Source organism: Clarias gariepinus, chromosome 10 (assembly GCF_024256425.1).
Source record: "Clarias gariepinus isolate MV-2021 ecotype Netherlands chromosome 10, CGAR_prim_01v2, whole genome shotgun sequence".
Classification (NCBI taxonomy): Eukaryota; Metazoa; Chordata; class Actinopteri; order Siluriformes; family Clariidae; genus Clarias; species Clarias gariepinus.
This window is the reverse complement of record NC_071109.1, coordinates 28109974-28124914: the sequence shown is the minus strand read 5'-3', so window position 1 is coordinate 28124914 and position 14941 is coordinate 28109974. Positions and strand designations below refer to the sequence as shown.

General features: G+C 37.9%; 1 protein-coding gene across 1 annotated transcript in view; it reads left to right on the top strand.

The window, feature by feature from the left end:
• The window catches only part of fa2h (fatty acid 2-hydroxylase), a 41530-nt gene extending 26928 nt beyond the window's left edge, over positions 1–14602 (top strand). The window contains exons 2-7 of the mRNA XM_053505142.1: positions 4443–4535; positions 8658–8800; positions 9443–9543; positions 11614–11786; positions 11905–12157; positions 12559–14602. Coding sequence (XP_053361117.1) covers positions 4443–4535; positions 8658–8800; positions 9443–9543; positions 11614–11786; positions 11905–12157; positions 12559–12626 — 831 coding nt within the window. The 3' untranslated portion in view covers positions 12627–14602. The remainder of the gene's footprint in view (positions 1–4442; positions 4536–8657; positions 8801–9442; positions 9544–11613; positions 11787–11904; positions 12158–12558) is intronic.
• Positions 14603–14941: the final 339 nt, after the last annotated feature.

Here is a 14941-nt window from a genome sequence, read left to right as displayed (position 1 = left end):
TCATCACTATGAGTCTGAGAGTAAACGGCAGAGTATGGAACCGAGTCAAGCATCAGGTAGAAAATTCATCAGTGCTTATAGACTTCTGGGATTCTTAAGTGTCAGTATTGGAACATTATCAAAAAAAAAGTTCAACTATCAACAGTGAGACGTTTATTGAAGAGCTGAAGCCTAAAGTTCGGCTCAAACGTACATCCGCACACTTCTGCCCACACTGTCAGTGACACTCTGCAAAAACTTTGTTTTGAGGTGTTAAAGCGTCCTCCCTATAGTCCTGATCTCTCTTCATCAGACTTTCACCTGTTTGGTCCTCTGAAAGCAGCCCTACGAGGACGAAGAATCACTTCCGATGAAGAAGTGACAACAGGGGTGCATTCGTGGCTCGCGGCTCAGCCTGAAACATTATTAAATGAGAGAAACCGAAAGCATGTTGAGAGAAAATAAAAGCAAGCAGATTATGTCGAAAAATAATGTATTTGCCATTTTTCTTTCTGTAAAAAAAGATCATTAAAATAAATTCTACTGCTAGAGTGCGGTTAATTTTTTATTCAATTTTTGATACTTGAGGAATTGCTTTGGAATCTGTTTGTGTGACACATTCCTACACGTCAACCCAAATACCTAGGAAAACAGATAGGTCTTCCGTCATCCCTTTATGATTGCCAGTGACTCGGCTGTACAGACAACTAGAGAAAGTTCATTACAACACCAAGGAGCCAAAATAGAACACGGTCTAAATGTGTGTCTTCCTCGATTCGCGGGAATGCAGTGCAGTGGTGCTGGGTTAATAAGAGACTGTTATTGAGACATATTAAGGAGCTTATGATGAGACATTTAGACTGGGAACAGTTTTCTTCACATCACTCTCTGTGCCATCACCTGAGATCAAAGTCATTGGCATTTAAACACGATCCTGATCGCTTGTTTCTGTTCATGCTAACATCGGTGGAGAATTCGGGTCATCGAGACGTTCGGAAACCTTGTGCCTTGTCACGTGTACATATGGTTCAAGTGCAGGTCTCTGACCTTATGTGGTGTGATGTCATCTATAACAAGACAATCACAGTTAGCTCATGATGTTTAGGATTTGGATCGTATCTCTTGTAAAAAAACAAAGCAATAATTTCTTAGTTGAGTTGAGATGTTAAAATGTTATTGATCGAAAAAAAAAACCCTGACCAGATCTCATTAAGGATATCACAACATCTGACGGGCCTTTTTTTAGAGGCTTTCTTCTCGTGTTAGGTTGATGAACTGACACTTCACTAGTACGTTTTATTTCCTCGAAACAAGGTGATACACAATGACTCTCGCTCGCACTCGAATCATGTCCGTGACCCTCCTGTTCTGGAAAAAAAAAAGCCGTCGTTCCGGGTTAATTGATCAATTTTAAATCTACGAGAACTCAAGGAGAGTTTTCGCACTACAAGAACGCGTGTCATGTGTTCCAAACTTTCGCATGCACGCGTTACGTTACAGGAGAGGTGTGCGTGTTCCCATTAAAGGTGCGATAGAGTCGCGGTTAATTGTCTGTTAAGATGAGAGCCTAGCAGTCCTAGCCAGGGACGCGATTAATATTTCACCCGGTTATTATTCCAGTGGGTAGTGGTCTGTGAAGGGCATGATGTCAGTCATGTGAGTGTGTGTGTGTGTGTGTGTGTGAGAGAGAGAGAGAGAGACAAAGAGAGAGCATGTGAGTGTGTGACTTTTGGCAATGCTGCTTTCGAATCCCTGCCAGCGTTCTCATATTTGCGATTCTTGTTCTTAGCTACATCTTAACTTTGACAGGTGAACACTAGAGCCTTTTCTTACCGTTGATATTCTAGTCACACTGGTATGAAACAAACAGAAGGATCAAATCAGACTACATTGTCTCATCTATGTCCTGTAAGTCTGTTGCAATATATACTGTACATATCTTTTACATTTTTTTGTTTGACGCATCCTTGAAGGTATACATGAAGAACTCTTCTGTTTCTTTTTTTCCTCAAGCAGAATTAAGATTCATTTATTTGAAGCACATTACCCAGTTAGGAATCCGGGGTCAGAGTGCAGGGTCGGCCAGGATCATACAGCGCTCCATGGAGCAGATAGGGTTAAGGGCAGATGTGAAACGTAACAAATTACTGTACATCTACTCGCGCTCCTGTACTGTAATTGAGTAGTTTTATTGTGTACTACTACTTTTTAAAGTAGTTTTTAAAATCTGTTTAATTTACTTTTACTTAAACAGTGTTTTGTTTGAAGTATTGTACTTCGCTACATTTGAAATCATATTCGCTACTGAGTAGAAAATAAATGCATAAAATTGAAAAATAATAAAAATAATGCAATGGGTAAGGAAGAAAATTGCACCCCGGAGACCACTGCGCTGATTGATTGATGGGCGGGGAGAACAAACGCTTACTTTTTCAATTCAATTAAATTTTATTTGTAAAGCACTTTGAACAGTTGACATTGTCGCAAAGCAGCTTTACACAATCAAAAGAATTATTTAAGTTTCCGCCTCTGGTTGAGGGCCTTGTTCACGGGCTCAGGGGTGGCAGCTTGGTGATACTGGGGCTCAAACCGCTGACCTTCTGATTAGTAACCCACAGCCTTATCTGTTTGATCCACCAACTTTACTATTTTTTATCTACCATGCCATTACCTTGCACTATCTCCACCCACTATCTCAGTATATCGCAGTTTATTGCATTGTGTCGTGTTGCTGCTCGTGTGCACATTTGCACATGCACTTTTCTGTCTTTTGTAAAGTAATATTTGGAGGTGGGTAGTAATGAGTTACATTTACTTTGTTACATTTCCCTAAGTAACTTAAATGCAGCTGATGGATCTACCATGTGACTGTGTTCCACCAATAAGATGTAGCAATTATAACCACATGACTCTGTTTGACCAATCAGCCACAGGGGGTGGGAGTGGGGGAGGGGTTGGGGGTTGGGGGTTTGAGGGTTGATAAAATAGTCCAACCTGAGGAAACATTTAGCAGTTGGTTTAGCTGTTTTGTTTGCATTGTTGCAATGTTAACATACAGTATATAATTAGCAAATAAGCTAAAGGCTAAAAAAAGTTTCTAACATTTGTTCTGCTGAGACCTCTTGTACATACTGTATATTTTCTAATGTTATTTTCTGCTGAGTCATTCGGAGGGCAACTGAATATACAGTATATCTTACACAGGAAGTAGTTTACACTGTTCACATACGCATTTGTTTAAAAAACTTTATGTTGTGAAAGACAGTTCCATTGGAAATTTGTGTTTTTTGTTCATCAATTTGCTATTATGTAAAGAACTTTTTTTTAATTTTTTTATTTCATTTTATTTCTTTCATTTATTTTATTCTTTGGAAAAGTCAGAATGTTTACATTATTTTATCATTTTGTCTGGCTGCTTACATAATTAAAAAAAAATTTATAAATCGAACATTATGATGAAACAGTTACTCAGTACTTGTGTATCTTTTCACTGAATATATTTTTTTAATGACTATTTTGTATGACTACTTTTTACTTCTGCTTGAGAAATATTATTTTGAAGGACAGTTACTCTTACCTGAATACTATTTTTGGCTACGCTACAGTACCCACCTCTGGTCATGTCTTTTGTATAGTACTTTAGATTAGTTTTTGATAATTTATGGTGTAAAATTTAAAAAACAATTACATTTTGTACACATATGGTGTACACTGCCCCCTGGTATTAAAGGCGTTTGAATGGACCATGATATCGCACTAATAACTGGAATAATAGCTCGGAATAAAAACGCAAAAAACATAAAAACCACGTTCCAAGCATGACCCAAATCAGGATGAACTTTCAATAGGAATGAGAAAGGGGAGGGTTGTAACGCTTTGATAATCCATTCAGTAGGTAAAAATTCGGCTTGATCTGTTTGTTTCTCTCTTGTGGAAATAAACATATTCTTGCTGCACATGTTTGCCCCATGTGAGTAACATTCGATGACAGTTTGCTTCCATTTACGACCAGTAAACTCCGTGAGAACAGTGTCTTGTCTGTACACGTTCATCCTCAGGGTCTCTGACTGAGAAAGGAGCACTTTACAGTATCAGTAATCGGTAGTAAAGCATCCGAACGATCATACACGGGATTGAATTCTTGTAAGCCATCATAAAGTAGAAGGTGGGATTTATCGGAAAAGATGGGAAATCTAACCTAACCTCAATGTTGGAGAGAATTTCTTCTTCTTCTTCAGATTAATCGCTTCAGAACTGATTTCTTATGTCATTAAAGTTACATTTCTGATCAAATGCTTTGTGCATGTAAACACACATCTTATCGGATCAACATCCACAACACCAACTTCCACTCAAGATGGAATCTCTACTCGGAATGATTGCATGAGCTACAGAATCCGTGTGGAAAACACTAAGAAAAAACTCTTAAGATGCTGACTTGTGTGTGCATGTGTTTATTTCAGACACTAAGACAAAGGGGAAACAAGGCAGAAGCTCCAAACGCTGCAGAAGAAGAATCAGCCATCTACAAATGCAACAAAGTCGACGATGAAACAGTAAGTGTGTGTTTCTGCATGTGTGTGTGTGTGTGTGAATAGGGAAGTAATGGACTTAGTTGATGAGAATTTGCATAAGTTAAGAGATTAGATGACAGTCTGAGTGAGTATGCAAGGGATGATTATACATCCTATAGTCGTAAAGAATCCTGGTATCGACAGCAAGAAGGTAACACACTTTATTGCCAACCAATACGCATTCACCTGGTGGGCGCACCGCACTGTTGATACACGCACAGGAGAGCTGGGAAGATGAAGTGTCGCTGCTTGGAATGCTTATTCATATTTCTGCAAAGTGTAAACCGAGCCTAAAAACCAAGGGATTTCTAGGAATCAGTCCGAGGTTAAAATGAACTCTTGCATGTAACTCTACTCTGGGAGAAATACAAATTCTAAATGTGTTCATGATGTCATGTAAACAATATGTAAATTATGGTTTTGGGGTGTTCAAAACGTTCGACTGTATTTTGATAGAGATCTCCCTGTAAGAAAAAAAAAAAAAAAAAAAAAACAAGGCGCTAAAAATTATTTGTGTATAATAGGAACAATATTATTGTTGCCCTTAAGGCTCAGAGCATTTAGACATTATTTATTTTTGTAACGTATATTGGCTCAGGATTGTACAGTGTAGAGTAGCATATCTTTTTTATTATTAGTAGTAGTAGTAAAAAATAGGCATTGGGAATTGAATTAAAAAAATAAAAAATAATATGCTCATTTTGTTAGTCCTACATTTACATTAAAGTAGTGATAACTTTTGTTCCACCGGACATTTCCGAAAACCCAAATAACCAGTTTGAAGTCTGAAGCCTCCTTGTTAACACACTCCATATACTGTTTTTTTTTTTTTTTATCGTCACTGGCCTATGCCAATACATATCTGTGCCGCTTGAGTTTTAAAGGTTTTAAACCTTTAAACACATAATGAAAGTAAAAAAAAAACTAAAAAAAAAACTAATAGAAATGTTAACGTGGTATGTATGTAACATGATAGATATGATTAACCAGTTTTTCTTTGGACCTGTTTTTCTGCGTTTAAAAGTTTTCCATTACAATCTTCCAATACCAATCTAATTGGGTAATTATGTTTTGTATAAGACTTGCAGAAATGTTAGGTAGCTGCAAAGGTGATATGCACGAGCTTTGACCCCGAGCTGGATTGTGTGAGGACATCACCGAATAAAAATGATCAACACACAAAAAAAAAAAAAAAAAAAACCCACAATGCCAAAATAGGTCAAGGCCACAACTGTTGCTTTTTAGGGTTTGAAAGAGAAAAACTGTAGTAAAAGCCAAAGCAAGAAATCCAAGCAATCATAGATGGGACTGAATTCTTGTAAGAAATCATAAAGTAGAAGGTGGGATTTATGGAAAAAGATGTGAAATCAAACCTAACTTCAGTGTTGGAGAAAATAAAGTGTAAATAGTATGTGTGTGTGAGAGAGAGAGAGAGAGGTGATGGCCCTACAGGGTGCTGACCTTACTACTACCAAAACACTGTTACGTAATCATATGTTACTCTTTTATGTTTCTTATCACCAGCAAACACCCAAATAACTCATCGAGATAGTGGACTGATCGCATGAAACTTGATTTATATTTTATATTTATTATACCTACAGTACATAAAGGACGTCAGTGTACATTATATTATTTATTGTAAGGAGTGTCTGTTATAACCAAGCCGATAATCATGACTTTGTGCTATTTTGGGACTAGTTTTGGAATCTTACTGTCACTTTTAAAGCTGATCTTCAGCAGTACTGTGAACAGCATAAAGACGCGTTTCGAAAGGCCCGGGGCAACTAGGTCAATTAAATTGAACTCTAATTCTTTTAACTGTAAAAAACAGGTATTTCGAGATTCCTAGCTATTTGTGTTTGAGGCAGTCTAACCTCAACTCAACAACAATCCCACCTTTTTTCGAAAATCAGAAATCTTCACTTCTACGAATGATTAAAGATAGATATAATGCTTAGAGATAGATATAATAGATATAATGCTTAGGCATTATACGGTATCTACTGTATCCCTAAGCTTTATATCTATCTTTAAGCATTAGATATCTTTAAGCATTATATCCATCTTTAGGCATTTTATTATATATATATATATATATATATATATATATATATATATATATATATATATAATGTTTAAAGATAAATATATATAATGCTTAAAGATAGATATAATGCTTAAAGATGGGTATAAAGCTTAAAGGTAGATATATTGCAAATCCAAAAACAAATAGTAGTCATAATATTGGCAATCATTATGCTGCATACTGTTTAAGCATAAAAAACTATGGGTGTCTGTGTGCCTGTTGCATGATTGTGCATTCCTCAGGATGGATATGAGCTGTGTCTATTTGTACTTATTATATCTTTGATTTATTTATTTGATTTATTATATCATCACACTATGCGGATGGGTTTCCTTTTCACTCCGCTTCTTCTTACGTTTTTCGTCCTTATGTTGTATCAGGGAGTTTGTAAAGCTTCTTTGTGTCGATGTCCATTCCTTAAGTGCTACACAAACACAATTAAATTAAGATGGGTAAAGCATGCAGTTTGGACCGGAGCCAGGTCTAACATACGCACCTTGTTGGACACTAAGCTCTGTGATTAGGTCACATGGCATCTCTTACCACGGCACAGTTTCAATTCAGTTTTCTTTCCAAGTTTCAGGTAACACATACCGTACTGTATGTTTGTCTTTTTGATTTTTCTTCCTGGAGGTAGAAACAAAAATTTAAACCATAGCAAAACAGTACCGATCTACTACCTAGTGAAGAACTTCATTATCCTGGTCCTGTCAATCAAGATAACACTCTCACACCCCAGCTATAAAACCGAATGTGCTCCTAGATATCAATCTTTCCTTCTCAACTTTTTTCCTTCTCAAATTACTTGCATTGTCATTGTAATTGCACTGTAAATGTTATCTAATTTCCATGGATCAAATGGATGCTTCTCACCTGGTTCCTAATCTCCCAGAGTTCTCTCATGCCACGTACTGTATATATACAAAAAATAATTATATATATATATATATATATATATATATATATATATATATATAAACTTTACACTTTTTTAATGCGGCCTATAATTGACTGAGCAGATCGTGCTCCTAAACTGACTTGTGTTCAGCCTTTCTTTTGAAATCTCATCAAACACAGGAGCTGTGATGAGTACTATCTTTTTTTTCCTCGTGAAACATATTCACCTCAAATGTTCATGATGTCCTTTACCTCTCTATCCTGCCACTGAAATCCTTTGTCACCGTTTCCCTCATCTTTCCCTTTCAGTAGCGTGAAATTATGACAAATGTCGAGTTGGATAATATAATAGTCACACGAACAGCTCATCTGTTTTCATTCTGAATAGAGCTTCTGTTGTAAACTTCTTTGTCTCCTGGAAACACCACAGTAAACATCTAAATTGTCAGTGTCAATGTATATTAACCAGGTAGGAAGTTTCTCTCCTAAGGAAGTGGTCAGGTATACAATGGTGGGTGTAGGGGCGGTTGTGGTTCGGTAGGGGTAGTGCTGGCTCTGTGCGTTACTGATGCAAAGGTCGGCTGTTTGATGACTAGTCACGCCAGGTTGCTGCAGATGGACCCTTAACTCTTTCTGCACCAGTGGCGCTACATACTGTAATGACCCTATCCTTTTCTGCAATTTAGCATCCACCAGAAGTGCAAATATTAGTGTATTTACATCAGTGCAGATATGGGCATTGTGCAAATTATAAGATGCAGGTTAAGTAGAGGTTTATATATAATATGTGCATAATAAATATAATATATATATATAAAACATATATACAGTATGTAATGCATAATAATATACATATGCAACGTTTTTTTTTCTGCAATGCCGTCTATGCAAGCTAAGAGCAAAACAATCAGGAAACTTTTCAGCGCAGTTCTTTCATAGAAGTTCTTTGAAATTTCCTTTTTTGAAAATATTCTTCTATCTGTAGAGGAATCTGACTAAAATAAAATGTACATTGTTCCATTTCCACAACCAGGACAGTTTTGTTTGCTTTGAAATTGTGTTTGGTTTGTGTGTATTGTGTATTGTGCCTGAGTGCTACAGTATGATTGTGTGTTTAGGATCTGGTGGACTGGAGGAAGCCCCTCGCTTGGCAGGTGGGGTATTTGGGAGAGAAATATGACGAATGGGTCCACCAGCCTGTCGATCGGCCCATTCGTCTCTTTGAGTCTGACTTCTTCGAAGCCAACACCAAGACCTCATGGTACGAACACTAAAGCGAATTCACCTTCAAACACAATCAGATTCGGGTTTACATTCATTTTGTTAAAATTTGCATTCAGGTTAAAAATACTTGAAATTTTAAACATTCAATTTAGGTTTAGTTTAAGAGAACCGAGAATTATATCCTGTGACTAATAGCAGGAGTGTGACAGAATGTATTCATAATGAATATATTTATTCTAATGTTTTTCTTGGTCTTTGGGCTGCTCCCAACATCTACCATAATAATTAATTTTACTGTATTAAGACCCTTAATTCAGAGTAAATACCTCAAAGCTGACCAGTAAACCTGTTTTCTTGATAATAAAATGAAAGCTGTTAATTATACCGTATAGTCACACTACCTTCAATTAAAACAATTAATTAAATATTTTTACATAGTTTTTATTTTTACATATTCTATACATGTATGTTTATAAAGCCCTTTACTACTAAATGTCACATGGGTCGTTAAGGCAAAACGTTAATTAAATGCACATGTACAGAAGTTACTTTGAAACTTGAAATCAGTTAAATTAAATTATATTTTATTATAATACAGTTTTATTTTTTATCAGTTTACGTAATTTTGAGTGTATTTCCTCAGCCATACTGATAATACTTTACTTTTGTTCATTTGTAGGTACATGGTTCCAGCTGTGTGGATGCCTCTGGTTATCTACCTGACCTGGTATTGCTACAGCTTGTTGGCGCAAGGCAGCACTAAACTGTTCATTACACCAGGTAATGCAAATTCTATGTTTCTAACCCTCCTACTGAATCCAGTGTGAAACAGTGGGTTTAAAATTGCACATGTGCATCAGACTAGTTAGTCAATGTGCTGGAGATCCCCATAAGATTGGTATCAGTCAAGATGAAAGAATGGAATGGAAAACTGAAGCACCTTACAGCCTTAGGGTATAAATCACTGATCTAATGATCATTCCTTCCTGAGTGGTGACTTGCCAATGTAGGGGTACATGTGAGACCTTATGTCTAAAAATGTATCTGACAAACAACACTTGCTTCTGCAAAAAGTCGGATCAATCCTGCTTGTTCCCACAGAGTCGTCTTAATGCAGGACTCTCTCACAGAACGTTTGACCAATTCTACCCTCTCTGAAAGATTTGAGCTACTCTAAGAACGTCCTCCGAAGTTTTAACCAATCCTGACAACTTCACCAGAAGGTTTAACCGTTCCGAAAATTTCCTCAGGAAACTTGATAAATCCAGGCAGCATAGTGGCTTAGTGGTTCTCACTGTCGCCTTGCACCGTCAGGGTCCAGGTTTGATTCCCGCCTTGGGTTTGTGTGCATGTAGTTTGCATGTTCCAGGGTTTCCTCTGGGTACTCTGGTTTCCCCTCACATTCCAAATACATGCAGATTAGGCTAATTGACGTTCCCAAATTGCCCATAGTGTGTGAATGTGTGTGTGCTCTGGATTGGCACCCCCACCTGACAATTTCCTCAGAAAGTTTGACCAATCCTGACCATTTTTTTAGAAAGTTTGACTCTTCCTGACAACTTCCTTATAAGGTTTGACCAACCCTGATTACATCGTTAGCCGTTAATTGGTAAAACAATTTGTTTTACCAATTCTAACAGCTTCACCAGAAGGTTGTACCTTCTTGGTACAGGTTGCAGGTTGACAAATGCATGCAACCTTTGGTTTAGGCCAGTGAAGGTACTACGTACATCTATATAATAAAATAAAGATTTAGTCTGTACATTGATCAGAACTCGCACTTTTAATGATTTCATACATTGGAGGAGCACAAATCACGTCTTTATGTGTGTCAGTGGGTCTGTATGTCTGTATGTCTGTATATCTGTATATTTGTCGAGATGATTTTGTTACAGCATCACGCAAAACTGGCTAGACAGAATTTACTGGAACTTTGCCAATTCTTGGGTATCTGCCTTCAGTTAACTGAAGAAACCTGCGCCATAAATTAAATCAAAATGTTGAGTAAAAGGAATGTTTTAAAGCAGTTATAAAATACACAGAGTATGCAGAACACTCAGAAACGACTGTAATGCCCCTACAAATCCTTAACAAATGCGCGACACAACATGGCTTACTCCAAAAGTGATATGAAACTTGAATGAACACTGAATCTTCAAAGATGAATGGACAGATCATTATATCTTCCCTGCAGGAAGTTTAAAACCAGTTTGTCTTCAGTTTGTTTCGAAACCATGGTGCTAATTAAAGCAGTCATGTGAAGCGCCACTATGGGATAAAACACGACCCGTGTATCTGCAGCAAACATATCTGCAGCAGAGGTGAGGGCGTGTAAAATCCCCGAACTGAGAGTGTGAGCTGCTCAAATAAAAATGTTGAGTAGAGCAGTTGTTACTAACTGTTATGTGCCGGATTTAATCATCTATTTTAAACCGGGAGTGTATTTGTCTGACGACAAAAGAACAACTTGGCATAAACATGGCGTAAGATACAGTACTCGACCTTACAAAATTTCTTTGTATTAATAAGTTATGCAGAAAGTTCTGCCGTTCAGACAGACAGTTCATTCAGCGTTCTTCCTAGTTTGCATTGCTCTTTCCTTCCTCAAACAATTTGTTAACGCTGATGTCACCCAGCCTTAATTGCTGTGACTATTTAAACGAGCTAATTACACTGTTAAACATTTCAATGTTTTGTCTAGTCCGGCTGGGTGCTTGTGATTATTGACATATTCAATTATACAGCAGCTGTGTGCACAACCTGTATCAGTTCAATACAGTACAAATACAACTACGAATTATGTTGTTCAAGGTTTGGCTTCTAATAGTCTGTCACTTTTGTTTTCTCCAGAGTACTCGGTTGTGATCCACAAGCACTGGTTCCCTTTCCTCTTCCTTTTTGGGATGTTCATGTGGTCCTTTCTTGAGTACTGTATCCATCGCTTCGTGTTCCACATGCGCCCTCCAGCCCACAACTATTACCTCATCACACTTCACTTCCTCCTCCATGGTCAACACCATAAGGTGAGCTCCGGGCCAAAGTGGATGTACTGTACCTGCACCTGTTCTGTATTGTCTGGAGTATTTTATACTAACTGGCTAACGTTTCTTTCTCTCTTTCTCTCTGTCTCTTCCTTTCCAGTCACCATTTGACGGCTCTCGTCTGGTGTTCCCACCTGGCATAGCATCCATTGTTATAGGGGCATTTTACGTGCTTCTACGCCAGCTTCTGCCCGAGGGTTTAGGCACATCTCTGTTTGTTGGTGGCTTATGCGGTTACGTAGTCTACGACATGATTCACTACTACTTGCACTACGGCTCGCCACGCAAGGGCTCCTACCTGTATGGCCTTAAGGCTTACCATGTCAAACACCACTTTGAACACCAAAGAGCAGGTACCAATCCGTTTCTGCATCTTATTTGTGTATATGACTTAATCGGGGTGTTTCATTTTTTTTTCACACCTTGAACCGTGATAAGAATTTAAGTTAAGCCTTTATTTGTCACGTATACATTACTGCATAGGGAACTTTTCTTTGCATAGCTGGGGTCTGAGCACAATGATACAGTAGATAGGGTTAAAGACCTTGCTTAAGGGCCCAACACCTGGTGGAGCTCAGGCTCGAACCGTCAATCATCCAATCTGTAACTCAGCGTCTTAACCCCTTGAGCAGCCACGCCCTCAATTTAAACATCGTATTAAAGATAATTAAATCACAACAGGGTTATGCTGACTCTCTTTAACTCTGTAGTTGTGTGAAGCCTCTGATTAGATGTTTGTGTTTTCTCCCTACAGGTTTCGGTATTACCACCACCTTCTGGGATTATCCCTTTAAAACACTCATTCCAAAGCAGACATTTTAAACTCGCCCTCTGTCGTCATGCAAGGCCGCCCCATCTTCTTGAACCCCCACCATCAGTTGCTTTTCTTAGAACTCACACTCTGCTGCTTTATCCACAAAAATGTTCCAAGCTGCTCGCCATCATCATGGTAGTCATCATCATCATCATCATCATCATCATCCTCCGTCTGCCAGTTAAGAAGAGGGCACAGCCCGGACTCTGAGTAAATTTTGGGAATATATGCATGTTTGGGGATTCCTTTTAATATGTAAAAGAGATCTAATTTTAATCGTTTTGGATTAAAACTTTTTTTTTTTTTTTCTTTTCACTGAGGTGATCATGACCAGTTTTATGAATATATAGGTAGACAGATTAAGTTAAGTGCAAGAAGGTGTGTGAATGTGAGGAGAGAGTGAGTGGGTGAATGGTTTTTTAGCTGTAGAGTGGATTCGAATGGAAGAGAAGGTGGCGCTCGAAGTTAATGCTATAGAGGAAATACTCAGAATACTCAGTTTAAAATCCCTTCATGCTAATGCAAGCCTTGTCAGTGTTGCCGCTGTTATATAGGGTTTTTCCGCGTTATTCTTTCTGTTTGCATTTTCCCTTCCAATTTCCTCTTCATTATTATTTAAGCATCTGTGAATTATACGTCAAAAACATAAGCTTTTTAAATTCTGTGTCTTGTCCATTTCTTCCTTTCTAACTCTGGGGATTCATTTTGTGGAAGCCGGTCTGCTAGTGGACAGTGTCCTTCATTTCTTTACTCTCACTGTTTTTTGTTTTAATAAGATATGCCAATGATCCATCAACAGAACAATATCCAGGACACAAGGAAGGCCTTGTGTAACCCGTTATTAAAAACTCATTCAGAGACATTAATCTGTGATGCTTCCATAGAGATACAAGAAGCAAACAATTGCCCTTTGCCTTCCTGATCAGGAAACGCGAGTGTGCTGTCATGGTTGCCGAATTTGAACCCTCGGGGGGGCGTGAAGCCTTGTGTTCAGGGATCTCCTTCAGTGTGGGGGTTGCCTGGCACAGAGATTAGAGGACCGGGTAGACCGGAGCAAGGCAACCCCTTTTCTGGGTTGAAGATCGTTAGTGTTTGACCAGCCTGTGAACCAGGAGGCCCTGTCCCACCATGTCAGGCTGATCTCTCGTTGGTTCATACTTGTATCGATCACCCACTTTGTCCAGCATTGTCGCTCTCACTCTGTCTCGCATCCTGTCCCGATTAGCGAATGTGTTTTGGGTCTTTTTGCGTTTCGTAGTGTGTATTAGCCTCTTGTTGGGTTTTTGTCCTTGAGTGGGTGAAGTCACTATATGCCTGTCTGAATTCTTTCTGTTCAAGTCAAAAGGAGACTGTGGCCTGACTTGTGTACTTTATCTACTGCAGAACTAGCATCTAGCAGCAGTGGTAACCTGATTGAATGTTTTTTTTTAAGGCTACAGTCTTGTCAGTTGACGGCCAAAGACAACAGAGGAAATGTTGAATCCGTGTATTAAAATGTCTCCAATGTGCTATAAAGGGCATTCCCTACCTCCTTCCTAATTCCCCACCTCCTTCCCTATGTCCATATTCCTGAAATTATGTAATTAGGCAGTGGGATGTAAAGAGGTGGGCAAATGTTAAGCTCATGTTCGGAATGTTTTATTGGGCTATACGGCTCTAATATGATTTTTATTTTATTTTTTTCTTCTGGAAGCATAAATGTTGATTATAAAGTAGTCATGCCATGGCACCTACCTGTCTCTGATGAAATAGGTCACTCTGAAGGCGTCCCATAACTGGTGGGTGTCACTGGTTTGATTAAAGTAATAACAGTAGATATATTTACATGTGTTTACCAGTAAACAAAGTTTGAAGGTTTAATTCAGAGAAACAAATCTTTAAATTAAATGCTTAAAAGACTAAAAAAAATGTCTAATACAAATGAAAATCTGTTTACTACTACATATTTTTATGTTGCAAATTTCTATGCAAATGTACTTGTAAATAAATGTGTGTATATTTCTGATGAAGATGATTTACCTTACTTTTTTTGTCTTCTCTAAATTATAAGCTGTACAAAGATTTTGGTATTGTAACGTTATTTGTTCATTTTAGTAACACACCTTTGAAAATGATTTATGAATGTGTGTGTGAGTCATAATCTCCTTAAATGAATTTTTTATGGAAGAGGAAAGGTAAGAACTGTGCGGGTTTTATGGGTGCGCTGACGCCAGCTTTACCTTACTGTATATGACTTGTTTAAATCATACATTTAATTTTTTTTGTTGTCGACCCACTGAGGTCAGTATCTCCAAAATAATGGGTAAGCATCTATTTTTTTAAA